Source organism: Acipenser ruthenus, chromosome 34, assembly GCF_902713425.1.
Source record: "Acipenser ruthenus chromosome 34, fAciRut3.2 maternal haplotype, whole genome shotgun sequence".
In the NCBI taxonomy this organism is placed as follows: domain Eukaryota; kingdom Metazoa; phylum Chordata; class Actinopteri; order Acipenseriformes; family Acipenseridae; genus Acipenser; species Acipenser ruthenus.
Genome location: NC_081222.1, coordinates 11,867,339 through 11,880,706, shown reverse-complemented (window position 1 = coordinate 11,880,706; position 13,368 = coordinate 11,867,339). Strand labels below are relative to the sequence as shown.

The 13,368-nt window shown below is 46.2% G+C and overlaps 1 protein-coding gene across 1 annotated transcript; it reads left to right on the top strand.

The window, feature by feature from the left end:
* The first annotated feature begins 648 nt into the window (after nucleotides 1-648).
* On the top strand, nucleotides 649-12,842 carry LOC117409833 (uncharacterized). The gene is made up of 13 exons (XM_059006866.1): nucleotides 649-889; nucleotides 2,655-2,864; nucleotides 2,962-3,050; nucleotides 3,926-4,065; nucleotides 4,280-4,473; nucleotides 5,138-5,186; nucleotides 6,050-6,231; nucleotides 6,888-7,021; nucleotides 8,773-8,960; nucleotides 9,346-9,453; nucleotides 10,550-10,744; nucleotides 11,952-12,089; nucleotides 12,714-12,842. Exons 2-13 carry the CDS (start codon nucleotides 2,728-2,730, stop codon nucleotides 12,840-12,842), a joined length of 1,683 nt encoding a protein of 560 aa, XP_058862849.1. The 5' UTR covers nucleotides 649-889; nucleotides 2,655-2,727.
* Nucleotides 12,843-13,368: the final 526 nt, after the last annotated feature.

Genomic DNA, 13,368 nt, shown 5'->3' with positions numbered 1-13,368 from the left:
TTTTTAGTAAGAAATATTAAAACTCAATTTCAAATCTTTGTTCAATGTCTTCAGTTATTTTAAACACGCAAGGAATCATTTATACAAAAAAAAAAGGCAATTCGTTTCGGAAGGATTCAAATTTTTCAATTATACCGTCGAGTGATACTTGACGCCCAAAGGATGCTTGTGAGGCTGTGAACAGGTTGAATTCTCACGGTGCGTTTGGCGCAGAAGCATCGAAAGAATATGATGGGATTTTACAAATACAACCGTTACGAGGAGACGCACCCCTGGTCAGAGACAGCTACGGCATGGGAGTGTTGCAAAGCTGGTGGCAAGTGTTGCCAAGTCTCAGGAGAAAAAATAAAAGCGGCACTGCCTTTCAAAACAAGCCCAAAATAAGCCCAAACTCATTTAAGAGGGAGGGCAGTGGCGGTGTTTATACGAATAGTATAGTGAACGAGGGGAGCTCTGAGTTAGTTCTAGTTTGTTTCAGTAGTTCTATTTATTTATTTATTTATTTATTTTTCTTAGTTGAACTGGTAGGAATAGGATTCTAATTAAAAAAACAAGCCCAGTTCCGCTTATTAAAAGCGGACTTGGCAACTGGTCGAGTCCTGACCCTAGTAACGGATCTCCTGGCGGCTGACAGCGAGTTAAACGATACTGACATCAGCATAACTGTACTCCAGACAGGGTTATTTACTGACAAATCATCCCAATTCCCGTCAGAGCAGCGTAAACGTCGGGTTCACGCTAAAATGATTGTTTGTTTCTTATAGAAACTAGACTCAAACCCTAATCTAACACAAACTTCCTGTTTACACACAGCTGTGTAGAAGCGTTGCTAGGGAGACATACCCACCTCCCCATCGTCGCGTAGAGACTTGAAAAGTTCAACAGAAAGGTACAAAACACTCATTTATATATATATATATATATATAATGACTTTGTGTGGATATTATTACCTGATATTAACCAGCATTATAAAAATACTGTGGTAACATTGCGTGGTAAGTTTCCTTCAGTTTCGCTTTCACGTGATATACGCTTACGAGTTTACCGTTTTTACGTATTATTGTGTAACGCGGGGCAGTTGGTTAATAATGGTTATATTATTTCTTTATTTTTTGTCTTTTAATACTTCCAGTGAATTTTAAAAATAAATTTAAAACCCATTTCTTCAAAAGTATATAAAGAAAAACAAAAATTTAAAAGAATTACAATTCATATTGTACAGCTGTCGGTATCGTCGTTGTTTAAAAAGTCTGAATTAATTAAGATTTAAGATGCAGGTATGGCATATTTTTGGAAATACTTCATTTTTGAAATTTGTCCTTTTTTTTTTTTTTTTTTTTACATATGTTTAAAAAATCGCATCTCCTATCGTGGCTTTAGTAGAAACCGTGGAGACATTCATCCGATTGAAATAAGAAGAACATGCGATTCTGGAGCAGTTCATGTGTAAAGTCAGGTTAACGTTTACTCAGGTGTTAAACGTGTAGAATTTTGCCCAAACGTTTCACCGTTTTTTTATTTAACATTGTATTGGTTTCCAAAACAACAAGAACGCTTTTTCAGTTCATCTTCCAATGTACAAGCAACGCGCACTTCATAAAGTTTAACAAATATCGAGCAGTTCAGATAAAGCTGAAATACATGCAACGCTATGAAATGAAACAAAAATGCAGTTGGGTCTCTCATGTCTCACTATGCAGAGTGCCTATGAGAATACTAACAAAACAAACCCCATCCCCTCTAAAGTAAGAGGAGGCTCAAATCCATGTTTATTTGAATATTTTATTATTGCATATTCTGTCCAAATTAAGATCAGTTTCTCCCCATTGCTCAGGGGCACCGTGTCCTTCCTGTAAAGTATTAAGTATGTATATAATATTGAGCTTTAAGGTGTTTCATGAGTAATAATTTGGCACTGTGGTTTGCTAACTTTGAGAGTGGAAAAATCCCTTAAGATTTTAAATATTATTTTGGTCCAGTAATCCGGTAGTTTCCTGCAACTCCATTACATGCAAAAAACAAACAAAGGATCGCCTTTCTCAGATCCACAGCTCCAGTGAATAGTATTGTTATGGAGTCTCGTTCTGGAGTCTGTCTTGCGTTCGCTCAAACTCGGTGACAGAGTGACCCAGCTAATCACACTGTTCCAGTGTCTCTTGATTGTGATTGGCTGTTAAATGCAGGTTTAAACATTCTTTCATTTCTAAACATTCTTTCATTTCTAAAGAATACTCTGTGAACGTTCACAGAGCGCTGTGGTTATTTTATTATTTATTTCTTAGCAGACGCCCTTATCCAGGGCGACTTACAATTGTTACAAGATATCACATTATTTTTATATACAATTACCCATTTATACAGTTGGGTTTTTACTGGAGCAATCTCGGTAAAGTACCTTGCTCAAGGGTACAGCAGCAGTGTCCCCCACCTGGGATTGAACCCACGACCCTCCGGTCAGGAGTCCAGAGCCCTAACCACTACTCCACACTGCTGCGATATGTAGGAGACCACTTTGGGGGCTCCGCTGGGTTAAACAGCTATCCTCAACTACAGGCCTCTATGACCATCCTCTTTTTACAGGAGTAGTCTCCCGTTTGAACTCAGATCGTTGAAGTTCTCTTTTAAAATGGGATCTCTTTCGTGTCTATTCTAGGGAGTCATGTCAGGGGCTTGGGACAGGCCTCTGGCGCCCCTGTCGAGCGATCCCGGGGCTGCTCGGGATTTGAATGTCCTGTGGAAGTTCCTGGAGAGGACTGGGCTGCAGAGCTTTGTGGAGGAGCTGTGCGTGGAGACTCTCGGGGGGCCCCAGAGCCCCTGGAACCCTTACCCAGCCTTCATCAACGGCCAGGGAGCAGGCTGAGAGGTAACGCAGGAACATGAGAGTAGAAGATGGGACACGCGTGTCCCTTGTACCTTACAGGGTTATCTTTTCCACATCACCCTCTGACCTCGTTCCGCAGGTACAGGCTGGCCGAGTCGACCACGGCTGAGAAATTCCTGTCGGACGTCAGCTTCCAGACCTCACCCACTGCAGTCAGATATATTGCAGGTCAGTCCAGATGGAACAGGTTAATAGCACAATCCCTGCACCCAGCCCTGGGTTTGAGAGCTCCCCTCATTCAGATATAATATTGAAATGATCAGCTGCCAGGCATTTGAACAACCAGACCCTGCTGTGAATGATCTCACCTCTCATCAGTGTGAAGGGCAGCAGTGTGGAGTAGTGGTTAGGGCTTTGGACTCTTGACCGGAGGGTCATGGGTTCAATCCCAGGTGGGGGACACTGCTGCTGTACCCTTGAGCAAGGTACTTTACCTAGATTGCTCCAGTAAAAACCCAACTGTATAAATGGGTAATTGTATGTGTAAAAAACAATGTAATTGTATGTAAAAATAATGTGATATAAGATCATTAATAATTGAATCTGGGTCCCTGATATTGCCAGTAGTTTGGCACTACAGAGGCAATGGTACGAGGCTGGCATCGGTTTCATAGTAGCTCAGGTACATAGTCTGCTGTCATACCTGGACCAGAGGCTGCACAGAACCACTGCACTGTGCAGTATCAGATCCTGTTTCAAATCCATCGGGCTGCCACTGCTTAGGTCTGAGTTAAACATTCATTGATCGATTAATAACCCTGGTGCCCTCTTTGGAGTCCGCGGGTGCCAGATTTTCAAACCGTTTACTGCAGTCTGTAACTCAACGCCTGTTGATTTTACAAAACTAGACCCAAACCACGAAGTGGTATATAATTCAGAGTTTCCTCCAGCGTTATCAAAGCGTTTCTCGATGTGTAAGATTTAATAAACATGATTATTTTCTCCTTTAAAAAAAAAAAAAACTAGGAGTGAATTAAAGGCTGGAGGAAGCGCTTTGAAAAGAATGGCCTCTGTGTTATGTTGTTAATTAACTTGTTTTATAGGAGCGATGGGCTGCTCTCATGTCTGGGGCCATCCCAGCATTCTCCGCGCCGTCGACCCAGAGCAAATCGAGCAGTTTGATTGGCTGGTCGAGGACGTGACCCCTCCCCTTGCCAGTCTGAATCACAGCAGCCCGTACACAGTAAGCAGAAGAATGACCACAAGACGAGCGCAGGATAACGTGGGAGTTTCATCTACAAGTTATTATGATCTTGATTAGCCACAGTGTGTAGGTAACAAGCTCAGGTGTGTCTTAATATTACAGTAAAACCAGGAGTGGATCAGACTGTAGTGCAGTGGGAGCCTTCTCCCCATCCCCGTACAGAAGACGGTGTCTGTTCGTTGCTGTGTTTCAGGTCCAGGTTCTCGCGGCTCTCAGCGGCCCCTGTGTGTTCACACGTACCCTCTACCCTGCCCAGCCCCCCCTGGAGCTGCTACAGATTTACATCATCGCGGGGCCCGACCCCCAGCGCGCTGCGGAGCTGTACGCAGACTGCGTCCGCAGTGATGTCATCCGCGCCAGCCAGCAAGGACGCCATCGCCTGCTCAGGTCAGCGGTCAAGGGTCGGAAGGTCAAGGTCAGCTGGCATTCAGCTCCATGGCTTTTTGGTTATTATTTTTTCTGTTATTTCACATTACGATTGAGATGAGAAACTAATTTAAGGTGGTCAAGCATTTTAGCCCCTGTTCACATGATCTATCTATAAGGCGCCATCTTCATGTTTTGAATGACGTGACCGGCAGTCACATGATTTTAACACGTATTGATCGCGTATTGTTTAGGTAGTGTGTGGATAAGATACAGGGACCATCAGTGCCACTGAATTATTATTTTAAAACAATTAGTGATGAAAATCCAAAAACAACTCCGATGTATTTTCCTTCAACCCAGAAACAGGGAAAACTTCCTAGAGTAGATCTGGTTTCTACTTTGAGAATCAGGTTGCAAGAGGGAATTTCTCTGAGCACAGAACTCACTGATCATGTGCTGTAACTAAGCTAAGCTGGCCGCTTCTACAGGTGGAAACCCTGCAGAGGTATTATTTGATATGAACGCAGACTTTTTGAACTGCATTGAGGGGACTGATCGTGTGCTGTTTGGAGTGTTTCCTGAATCAGATTGAAGTACAAACATGTTGAAGCGTGTTTTCTCGTGTCCTGTGTGCTGCTCCACACACTGGGCCTTCATCTCACTGCTCCTTTCTGTTTTCTAGAGTAATTGTTCCAACAGATACAGCAGGAGGAAGCGAGGTATTCAGCAAGGTAAGCCTTTCAGTTATTAAACATTACAAAAAAAAAAACGAATTTACAAGAGGAGGCCATTCAGAGCATCAGAGCTCGTCCGGTTCCTGGTAGCTGATTGATCTCAAAACTTCAGTCAAGTCGGGTCTTAAAGGATCCCAGTGATTCAGCATCAACAACATGACTAGGTAACCCATTCCATCCCCTCCCCACTCTCTGTGTGAAGAAAAGTCTCCTTCAGCAACATGACTAGGTAACCCATTCCGTTCCCTCACCACTCTCTGTGTGAAGAAGAGTCTCCTTCAGCAACATGACTAGGTAACCCATTCCATCCCCTCCCCACTCTCTGTGTGAAGAAGAGTCTCCTTCAGCAACATGACTAGGTAACCCATTCCATCCCCTCCCCACTCTCTGTGTGAAGAAGAGTCTCCTTCAGCAACATGACTAGGTAACCCATTCCATCCCCTCCCCACTCTCTGTGTGAAGAAGAGTCTCCTTCAGCAACATGACTAGGTAACCCTGTCCTGAGTCTATTTAATTGCTGTGTTCTCTGGTCCGTATGGCTCTTGTAGTATTAGCTAGGGTTTCATCAGTTAAGCCTTCAATTATCTTTGCTCTCGGCTAAATACACTCTCACCCTATCTGCAAGGCACATTAGGCTTGTCTAACCTCCTGGATCCTCAGCTGATGCACTATCCTTGCACTGTTGCACTACTATCGTAGATACAAATTGTCTTAATCCTAAATCGCCTGTTGTTTTTGCACTGTAATCTTGCATTGCCCTGTAACACCTGCAACTCGCTTTGGATAAAGACGTCTACCAAATAAACTAATAATAATAAAAGCTGCTGGACTCAGACGCTGCCTCCCCTTGTGCTCCCCAGGAGGAGGTGACAGCCCGGGGCGGGGCGTTCGTGTGCAGCGTGCGGGGGGCCCTGCAGACACGCCTCCCTGTGCGAGCGCAGTGTGTGTGGAGGCTGGACCCCCCAGGGACACGATTCCAGGGAGGGGCCAAGCTGTACAGCCTGAGTGTCATCCAGACCGCAGAGCACTCCAGAGGGGAGAGGTAAGGCAAGGGAGAGCTATCCAGGGATAGAGACTCACACTAGCCCTGGGTTTGCAGAATCAAGTATGATATTAATCCCAAAGGGGATTCCCGAGCACCAAACACAATCAATCCATCAATCGATCAATCAGTCAATCAATCAATCAATCAGTCAAAACCTGGCAAGAGGCTCACACCACCACAGCAAACAACATCAAACACAAGAAATACGGAGTATTAAAATAAAAATAGAAATTCCATAATCAATCAGAAAAACATTAAGCATAAATTGCTCAAGTCAGCAATGAGTCGACCCTACGGCTAAAAGCAACCTCAGATATGAACCGTTCTGATCTGAAGTTTTGTTGAAACTCATTCCAGTAAGGATGCATTTGGCAAGTCAGAGGGCAGTGATAAGACGCGTTCGTCAGCGCTGTGTTCTCTAATGCAGTGCTGTTTGCTGTGCGCTGTGTTCTCTGATGCAGTGCTGTTTGCTGTGCGCTGTGTTCTCTAATGCAGTGCTGTTTGCTGTGCGCTGTGTTCTCTAATGCAGTGCTGTTTGCTGTGCGCTGTGTTCTCTAATGCAGTGCTGTTTGCTGTGCGCTGTGTTCTCTAATGCAGTGCAGTTTGCTGTGCGCTGTGTTCTCTAATGCAGTGCTGTTTGCTGTGTGGCACAGGGTGTTGGATTTCTCTCCGTGTCCCATGATCCACCTCTCCTCCAGCGTGTTCCTGCGCCGCGCCCACGCCGAGGCCTACGTGGGGATATTCCTGCCGAGGGAGTCGGACACGAGACAGAAGCCACCAGCACAGGGTGAGACTGCTGCTGAAACCAGAGACTAACCAGAGCCCAGGGTAGAGCTGCTGCTGAAACCAGAGACTAACCAGAGTCCAGGGTAGAGCTGCTGCTGAAACCAGAGACTAACCAGAGTCCAGGGTAGAGCTGCTGCTGAAACCAGAGACTAACCAGAGTCCAGGGTAGAGCTGCTGCTGAAACCAGAGACTAACCAGAGCCCAGGGTAGAGCTGCTGCTGAAACCAGAGACTAACCAGAGTCCAGGGTAGAGCTGCTGCTGAAACCAGAGACTAACCAGAGTCCAGGGTAGAGCTGCTGCTGAAACCAGAGACTAACCAGAGTCCAGGGTAGAGCTGCTGCTGAAACCAGAGACTAACCAGAGTCCAAGGTAGAGCTGCTGCTGAAACCAGAGACTAACCAGAGTCCAAGGTAGAGCTGCTGCTGAAACCAGAGACTAACCAGAGTCCAGGGTAGAGCTGCTGGACTTGCAAGCAATTTGAAATCAGGCTCGTTCATTTTCATCAGCAGCAGATCTGAGATCAAATCCATTACAATCGGGACTTTGTCTGTCTGTCTGTGAGTCTGTGTGTGTGTCTGTCTGTGCATCTGTCTGTCAGCCTGTCTGTCTGTCTGCCTGTCTGTCTGTGTGGCCGTCTGTGTGTCCGTCTGTCTGCCTGCCTACCTGTCTGTGTGTCTGTCTGTCTATATCTGTCTGTCTCTGTGTGTCTGTCTGTGTCTGTGTGTGTCTGTCTGTGTGTGTGTCTGTGTCTGTCTGCCTGTCTGTCTGTGTGTTTGTCTGTGTGTGTGTGTGTCTGTCTGTGTGTCTGTGTGTGTGTCTGTCTGTGTGTGTGTCTATGTGTGTGTGTGTGTGTGTCTGTGTGTGTGTCTATGTGTGTGTGTGTGTCTGTGTGTGTGTGTGTCTATGTGTGTGTGTGTGTGTGTCTGTGTGTGTGTGTGTGTCTGTGTGTCTGTCTGTCTGTCTGTCTGTGTGTCTGCCTGTGTGTGTGTGTATCTGTGTGTGTGTGTGTGTCTGTGTGTGTGTGTGTGTGTCTGTGTGTGTGTGTGTGTGTGTGTGTCTGTGTCTGTGTGTGTGTGTGTATGTGTGTGTCTCTGTGTGTGTGTGTGTGTGTGTGTGTGTGTGTGTGTCTGTGTGTGTGTGTGTGTGTGTGTGTGTCTCTCAGCTCCAGTTAGTATTGCAGGCTGCAGAACTGCATCTCTCCACACTGATGGGTGAAGTTACCTGATGAGCGTCCGATGAGAAGGACGTGAGAGAAGGGTTTAAAATCTGACTGAAGTAATGGAGTTTGGAGAATTAATTTATAAATAGCGGTCGTACAAAAGCATGGTGGACTGCTGGTGGGACCGGCTGCAGCCCCAGTCTGATACTGGGAACGAGATGAGACTGAGTTTCACACACTGGTTTCACGGTGCAGATGGAAATGAAGCAGAGGTGTACATAACATCGCTGTAGCCGAGCTGCCCTTTCTAAGTTTACCATGGTAAATTTTCACCGTAATGTTGCAACTTTCTCATGCTTTTCCCATAGTTACACTGTGTATGTACCATAGTTTACCCTGGCTTGCCATATTTCTTAATATGCTTTACCAGACCTCTCTGTGCTTTACAATGCTTCCCTATGCTTTACCAGACCTCTCAGTGCTTTACAATGCCTCCTCATGCTTTCCCATGCTTTCACTGTGCTTTATTACTATGTGCTTTTACTATGTTCTAAGGGGCTGAGCGAGCAGTGTGGGTGTCTCTGTGTTCCAGCAGGGGAGTGTGTGGGGGTGAAAGGCAGACCCCTCTCCTCCGATTGGGATCGTGTGCTGGCTCCCATACGAGAGGCCCTGCTTCGGAAGATCGCATCCCTGAGCCTCAGCCAGGAGCCCTTCGAGAGCGCCCACCTCTGCGCCCTGCTGCTTCTGCTGGAGCCGGGAGACCCCGAGACCGGGGAGCAGGTGAGACGCTGTGGGGCTGCGCTGAGATCTGGTCCGAAGCTAAGCTGTGCAGCAGTGGCAGGGTCAGGCGTTGGGGTTCTTCCACTGAGCTTCCTGTGAGCTAACCAAATCGCATCTAAAGGAATACAGTGCAGGCTTCACACTGCTCAGCTTATCACAACCTGAGGAGAAAAATAAAAAGAGAGAAAGAGAAATAAAAAGAGGAGAGTGCTGCCCAGTCCAGGCCCTGCTTGTTCTGCATCGCACCCTCTCTCTAAAGTTTCATGAAACGTTTCTGTTCTGTTGTGAAATAAACCAGGTGGTGTCCTCCAGGTTCCTAATAAAGTCTCTCTCTCTCTCTCTCTCTCTCTCTCTCTCTCTCTCTCTCTCTCTCCCTCTCCCACAGCCGCTGGAGCAGATCTACAGGTTCCTCCGAAGCTCGGCGGCTCAGCTGGGAGCTCTCCGCAGTCTCACCCACACACTGAGCACCGTGCTGCAGGCAGGGAGGAGGGAGGTGAGGGGCAGGAGAGCCGTGTGCTGAACCCCTCATCCTGCGGGTCCCCATAATCACAGATCTCATGCATAAGAACATAAAAGAATGAGAAAAGGCCGTTCAGTCCCTTGAGACTCATCCCTTGTTAGCGCACCATTCTCCTCTACTGGGGGGATCTCATTTAAAAGCACAGACTCTGGTCTTTATTTAAATGTTCCCAGTGTTTTAGATCCTACTGCTTCACATGGTGGGCTATTCCATGCATGTAACTCTCCACTGCAATTCAATAGTATGACATATGAGATAAAAATAGATATATATGCGTGAACGACTGATGGGCGAATGTGGATGTATTTCTGTAGGATACATATTTATAAAATGAATTTGTATAATCATGCCTGACACAGCAGAGGCTTCCATGTTTGCCTTTCTGATGCCACAGCATCAAAAGGGAGGACTCCCTCTGTGGGCTGGTCTGAGATCTCCACTCCCCAGTATAACTGTGCTGAATGTTTCAGAGGCTGTAATCACTGAAGAATGGGCATGCAGCCAGAACCGTTTCAGCTCTTTGCAGGTTTTGAATCGCTGCCCTCCTGGCGTAGTCCGACACCTGATTGACAGTGCTAGGGCTGGTGTTTTTAATTTGAGATGAAACATGCGGGCATGCAACTTAATAAAAGGCAAAACGTGAATTGCTTGAAACTCGCACGAGCCCTGCATCTAGTTCTGTGTTTCAAAACTGTAATTATGTATATTATACAGATGATCAGAAGCCAGGATTTGGATGTTAAATAAACTGTCCCACCCTTACAGCTGCATGAACCACTCCTGTTAGTAAACCTACAGCTGTCACTTATTGATGCTTGGTGAGATCATTCACAGCAGGGTCTGATTGTTCAAACGCCTGGCAGCTGATCATTTCAATATTATACCAGAACGAGGGGAGCTCTGAAACCCAGGGCTGGGTGCAATGTGAGCTTCAAGCCCTTATGCTCCGTCCTTCGAAGCATAGTTCCCCCAAGTCTCTGTAAGTCGCTTTGGATAAAAGCGTCTGCTAAATGACTAATGAATAGATTTCGCAGCTTCACCACATTGCAATTCCCTGTTGTTTCCACAGGGTGTCGATAGAGAGATGTTCCGCTCGCTGCTGGAGAGAGTGAGGGCGCTGATGCTGGATTTCCTGAGCGATGAGGAGAACAGTTCCTCTCGGGATTCCCTCGTCCTCAGTGACATCATGAAGCGATCGCTGGAGTCCGTGTGTGACCGCCTGACCCAGTCACCTGACAGGAGCGTCCTGCGGGACCTGAGAAGAGTGAGACTCCCACGCTATTCCTAAAATAGACTCAACAACTGCAGAACGCTCCATCAGACTCCCACGCTATTCCTAAAATAGACTCAACAACTGCAAAACGCTCCATATATGTTCTACCAAGACCAAAAGCACACAGAGCTCATTATGTTTCATCAAGTGGTTATTGATTGAAGAATGAGTTGTTTTCTAGGTGGTGTGTGAATACATACTCTCCCCTGTCTCATTTATTTCTGGTCTTTTTAACAAGGTAGTCCATCTTTCTTATCTTATTTACATCATACAAGTAGCTCATCATCACATGTATCACCGTACACACTGTATCTTGACATTAGTGTGTTTTTACACCCATAATAAATTAAATACAGGAAAGTCAAGTAAAGCGTTTTTGGCTATTCCCTTCCTCAGTGTACTTTTTTGCTTACTCATAGTTTCAGTTGAACGTTTTCTCAACCTTGATACAATATCTGGTCTCAGGACTGCTGGGCTGAGTGAGACGATCTCCTGATAGATATTTTAGGGTGATCGGAGACCCCCACGTGTATAAGCCTCGGCTCAACAAACACCGATGGGCCACGATGACCCTGGAGGTATCAGAGGCTTCTCTGTCTGTGTCGCCTCCTTGCCTGGTATTTATACTATAGTAGGCTCAGGGCATACACGACTACAGGCGGTTTTTTATGTTATCTTACTAATTATCAATAGAAATGAGTTATTCAGCTGGAACTCCATTCAAGTGCAATCGACCACTAACCAATCTCTTTTACAAGGTGACCGTGTTTAATTGTGTAATCTTTCATCCCTTACATTTCTGCACATGCCTTATCTCTCCAATCATTGTAAACCCATTACCTTAGCAACTCTGCTTGTGCCAGAGTCACCTCCAGCAAGCTGGTTTATCATTGATTCCCAATGCATTTTACTGTGCTATGATTCCCAATGCATTTTACTGTGCTATGATTCCCAATGCATTTTACTGTGCTATGATTCCCAATGCATTTTACTGTGCTATGATTCCCAATGCATTTTACTGTGCTATGATTCCCAATGCATTTTACTGTGCTATGAGTCCCAATGCATTTTACTGTGCTATGATTCCCAATGCATTTTACTGTGCTATGATTCCCAATGCATTTTACTCCCCTATGATTACCGCTGCACAGATTTCGAGTGGCTGGTGCACTGAAGCCCGGTTATTGTGTCTCTTTAGTGGTGTTCCTACAGCAGTGTGCTGGAGGCTCGGTTCGTGTCGGACTCCCTCCCCTGGGTTCCTGTCATCAGAGATATCAAACAGCTGGCGATCCAGACAGCAGGCAGCCAGAAGCAGGGACACAAGCAGCAGGAGAAGGTACGTCCCCCGACCTCAGAGACTGTCCCTCTCTGCAGGCAGGCGCGATGCTGAGCAAGGAGCAACACAAACCCTTCGCAAGCTTGACTCCAGTTCTTTCTTAACAATTCAAAGTGGAGCAAAGTTTTTTTTTTTAAAGAGATGTCATTTATAATATATACTTCATGGCCACTTTATTGGGACATGTCTACCTGATTTGGCATTGTGTGTGTGTGTGTGTATCGGGTGTGTGTGTGTGTGTGTGTGTGTGAGTGCTGTGTGTGTGTGCGTGTGTGTGTATCGGGTGTGTGTGTGTGTGTGTGTGTGTGTATCGGGTGTGTGTGTGTTTTCTCAATGGAATATCACTGTCCTCTGTGTGTGTGTGTGTGTGTGTGTGTGTGTTTTCTCAAAGGAATATCACTGTGCTCTGTGTGTGTGTGTGTGTGTGTTTTCTCAATGGAATATCACTGTGCTCTGTGTGTGTGTGTGTGTGTGTTTTCTCAATGGAATATCACTGTGCTCTGTGTGTGTGTGTGTGTTTTCTCAGTGGAATATCACTGTGCTCTGTGTGTGTGTGTGTGTGTGTGTGTGTGTGTGTGTGTGTTTTCTCGATGGAATATCACTGTGTTGTTCTTGCGTTGACAGCAGGAGACTGAGAGAAGGAATCCGGAGCGCTACACCCAGGATCTGCTGTATAATGAAGAGCGCTGTATAAACTTGTCAGAGAGAGGGACTGGGGCTGCACAGCACACAGCACTAACACAGGTATACTGAAGAGCGCTGTATAAACCTGTCAGAGAGAGGGGCTGGGGCTGCACAGCACACAGCACTAACACAGGTATACTGAAGAGCGCTGTATAAACCTGTCAGAGAGAGGGGCTGGGGCTGCACAGCACACAGCACTAACACAGGTATACTGAAGAGCGCTGTATAAACCTGTCAGAGAGAGGGGCTGGGGCTGCACAGCACACAGCACTAACACAGGTATACTGAAGAGCGCTGTATAAACCTGTCAGAGAGAGGGACTGGGGCTGCACAGCACACAGCACTAACACAGGTATAGTGAAGAGCGCTGTATAAACCTGTCAGAGAGAGGGACTGGGGCTGCACAGCACACAGCACTAACACAGGTATAGTGAAGAGCGCTGTATAAACCTGTCAGAGAGAGGGGCTGGGGCTGCACAGCACACAGCACTAACACAGGTATACTGAAGAGCGCTGTATAAACCTGTCAGAGAGAGGGACTGGGGCTGCACAGCACACAACACTAACACAGGTATACTGAAGAGCGCTGTATAAA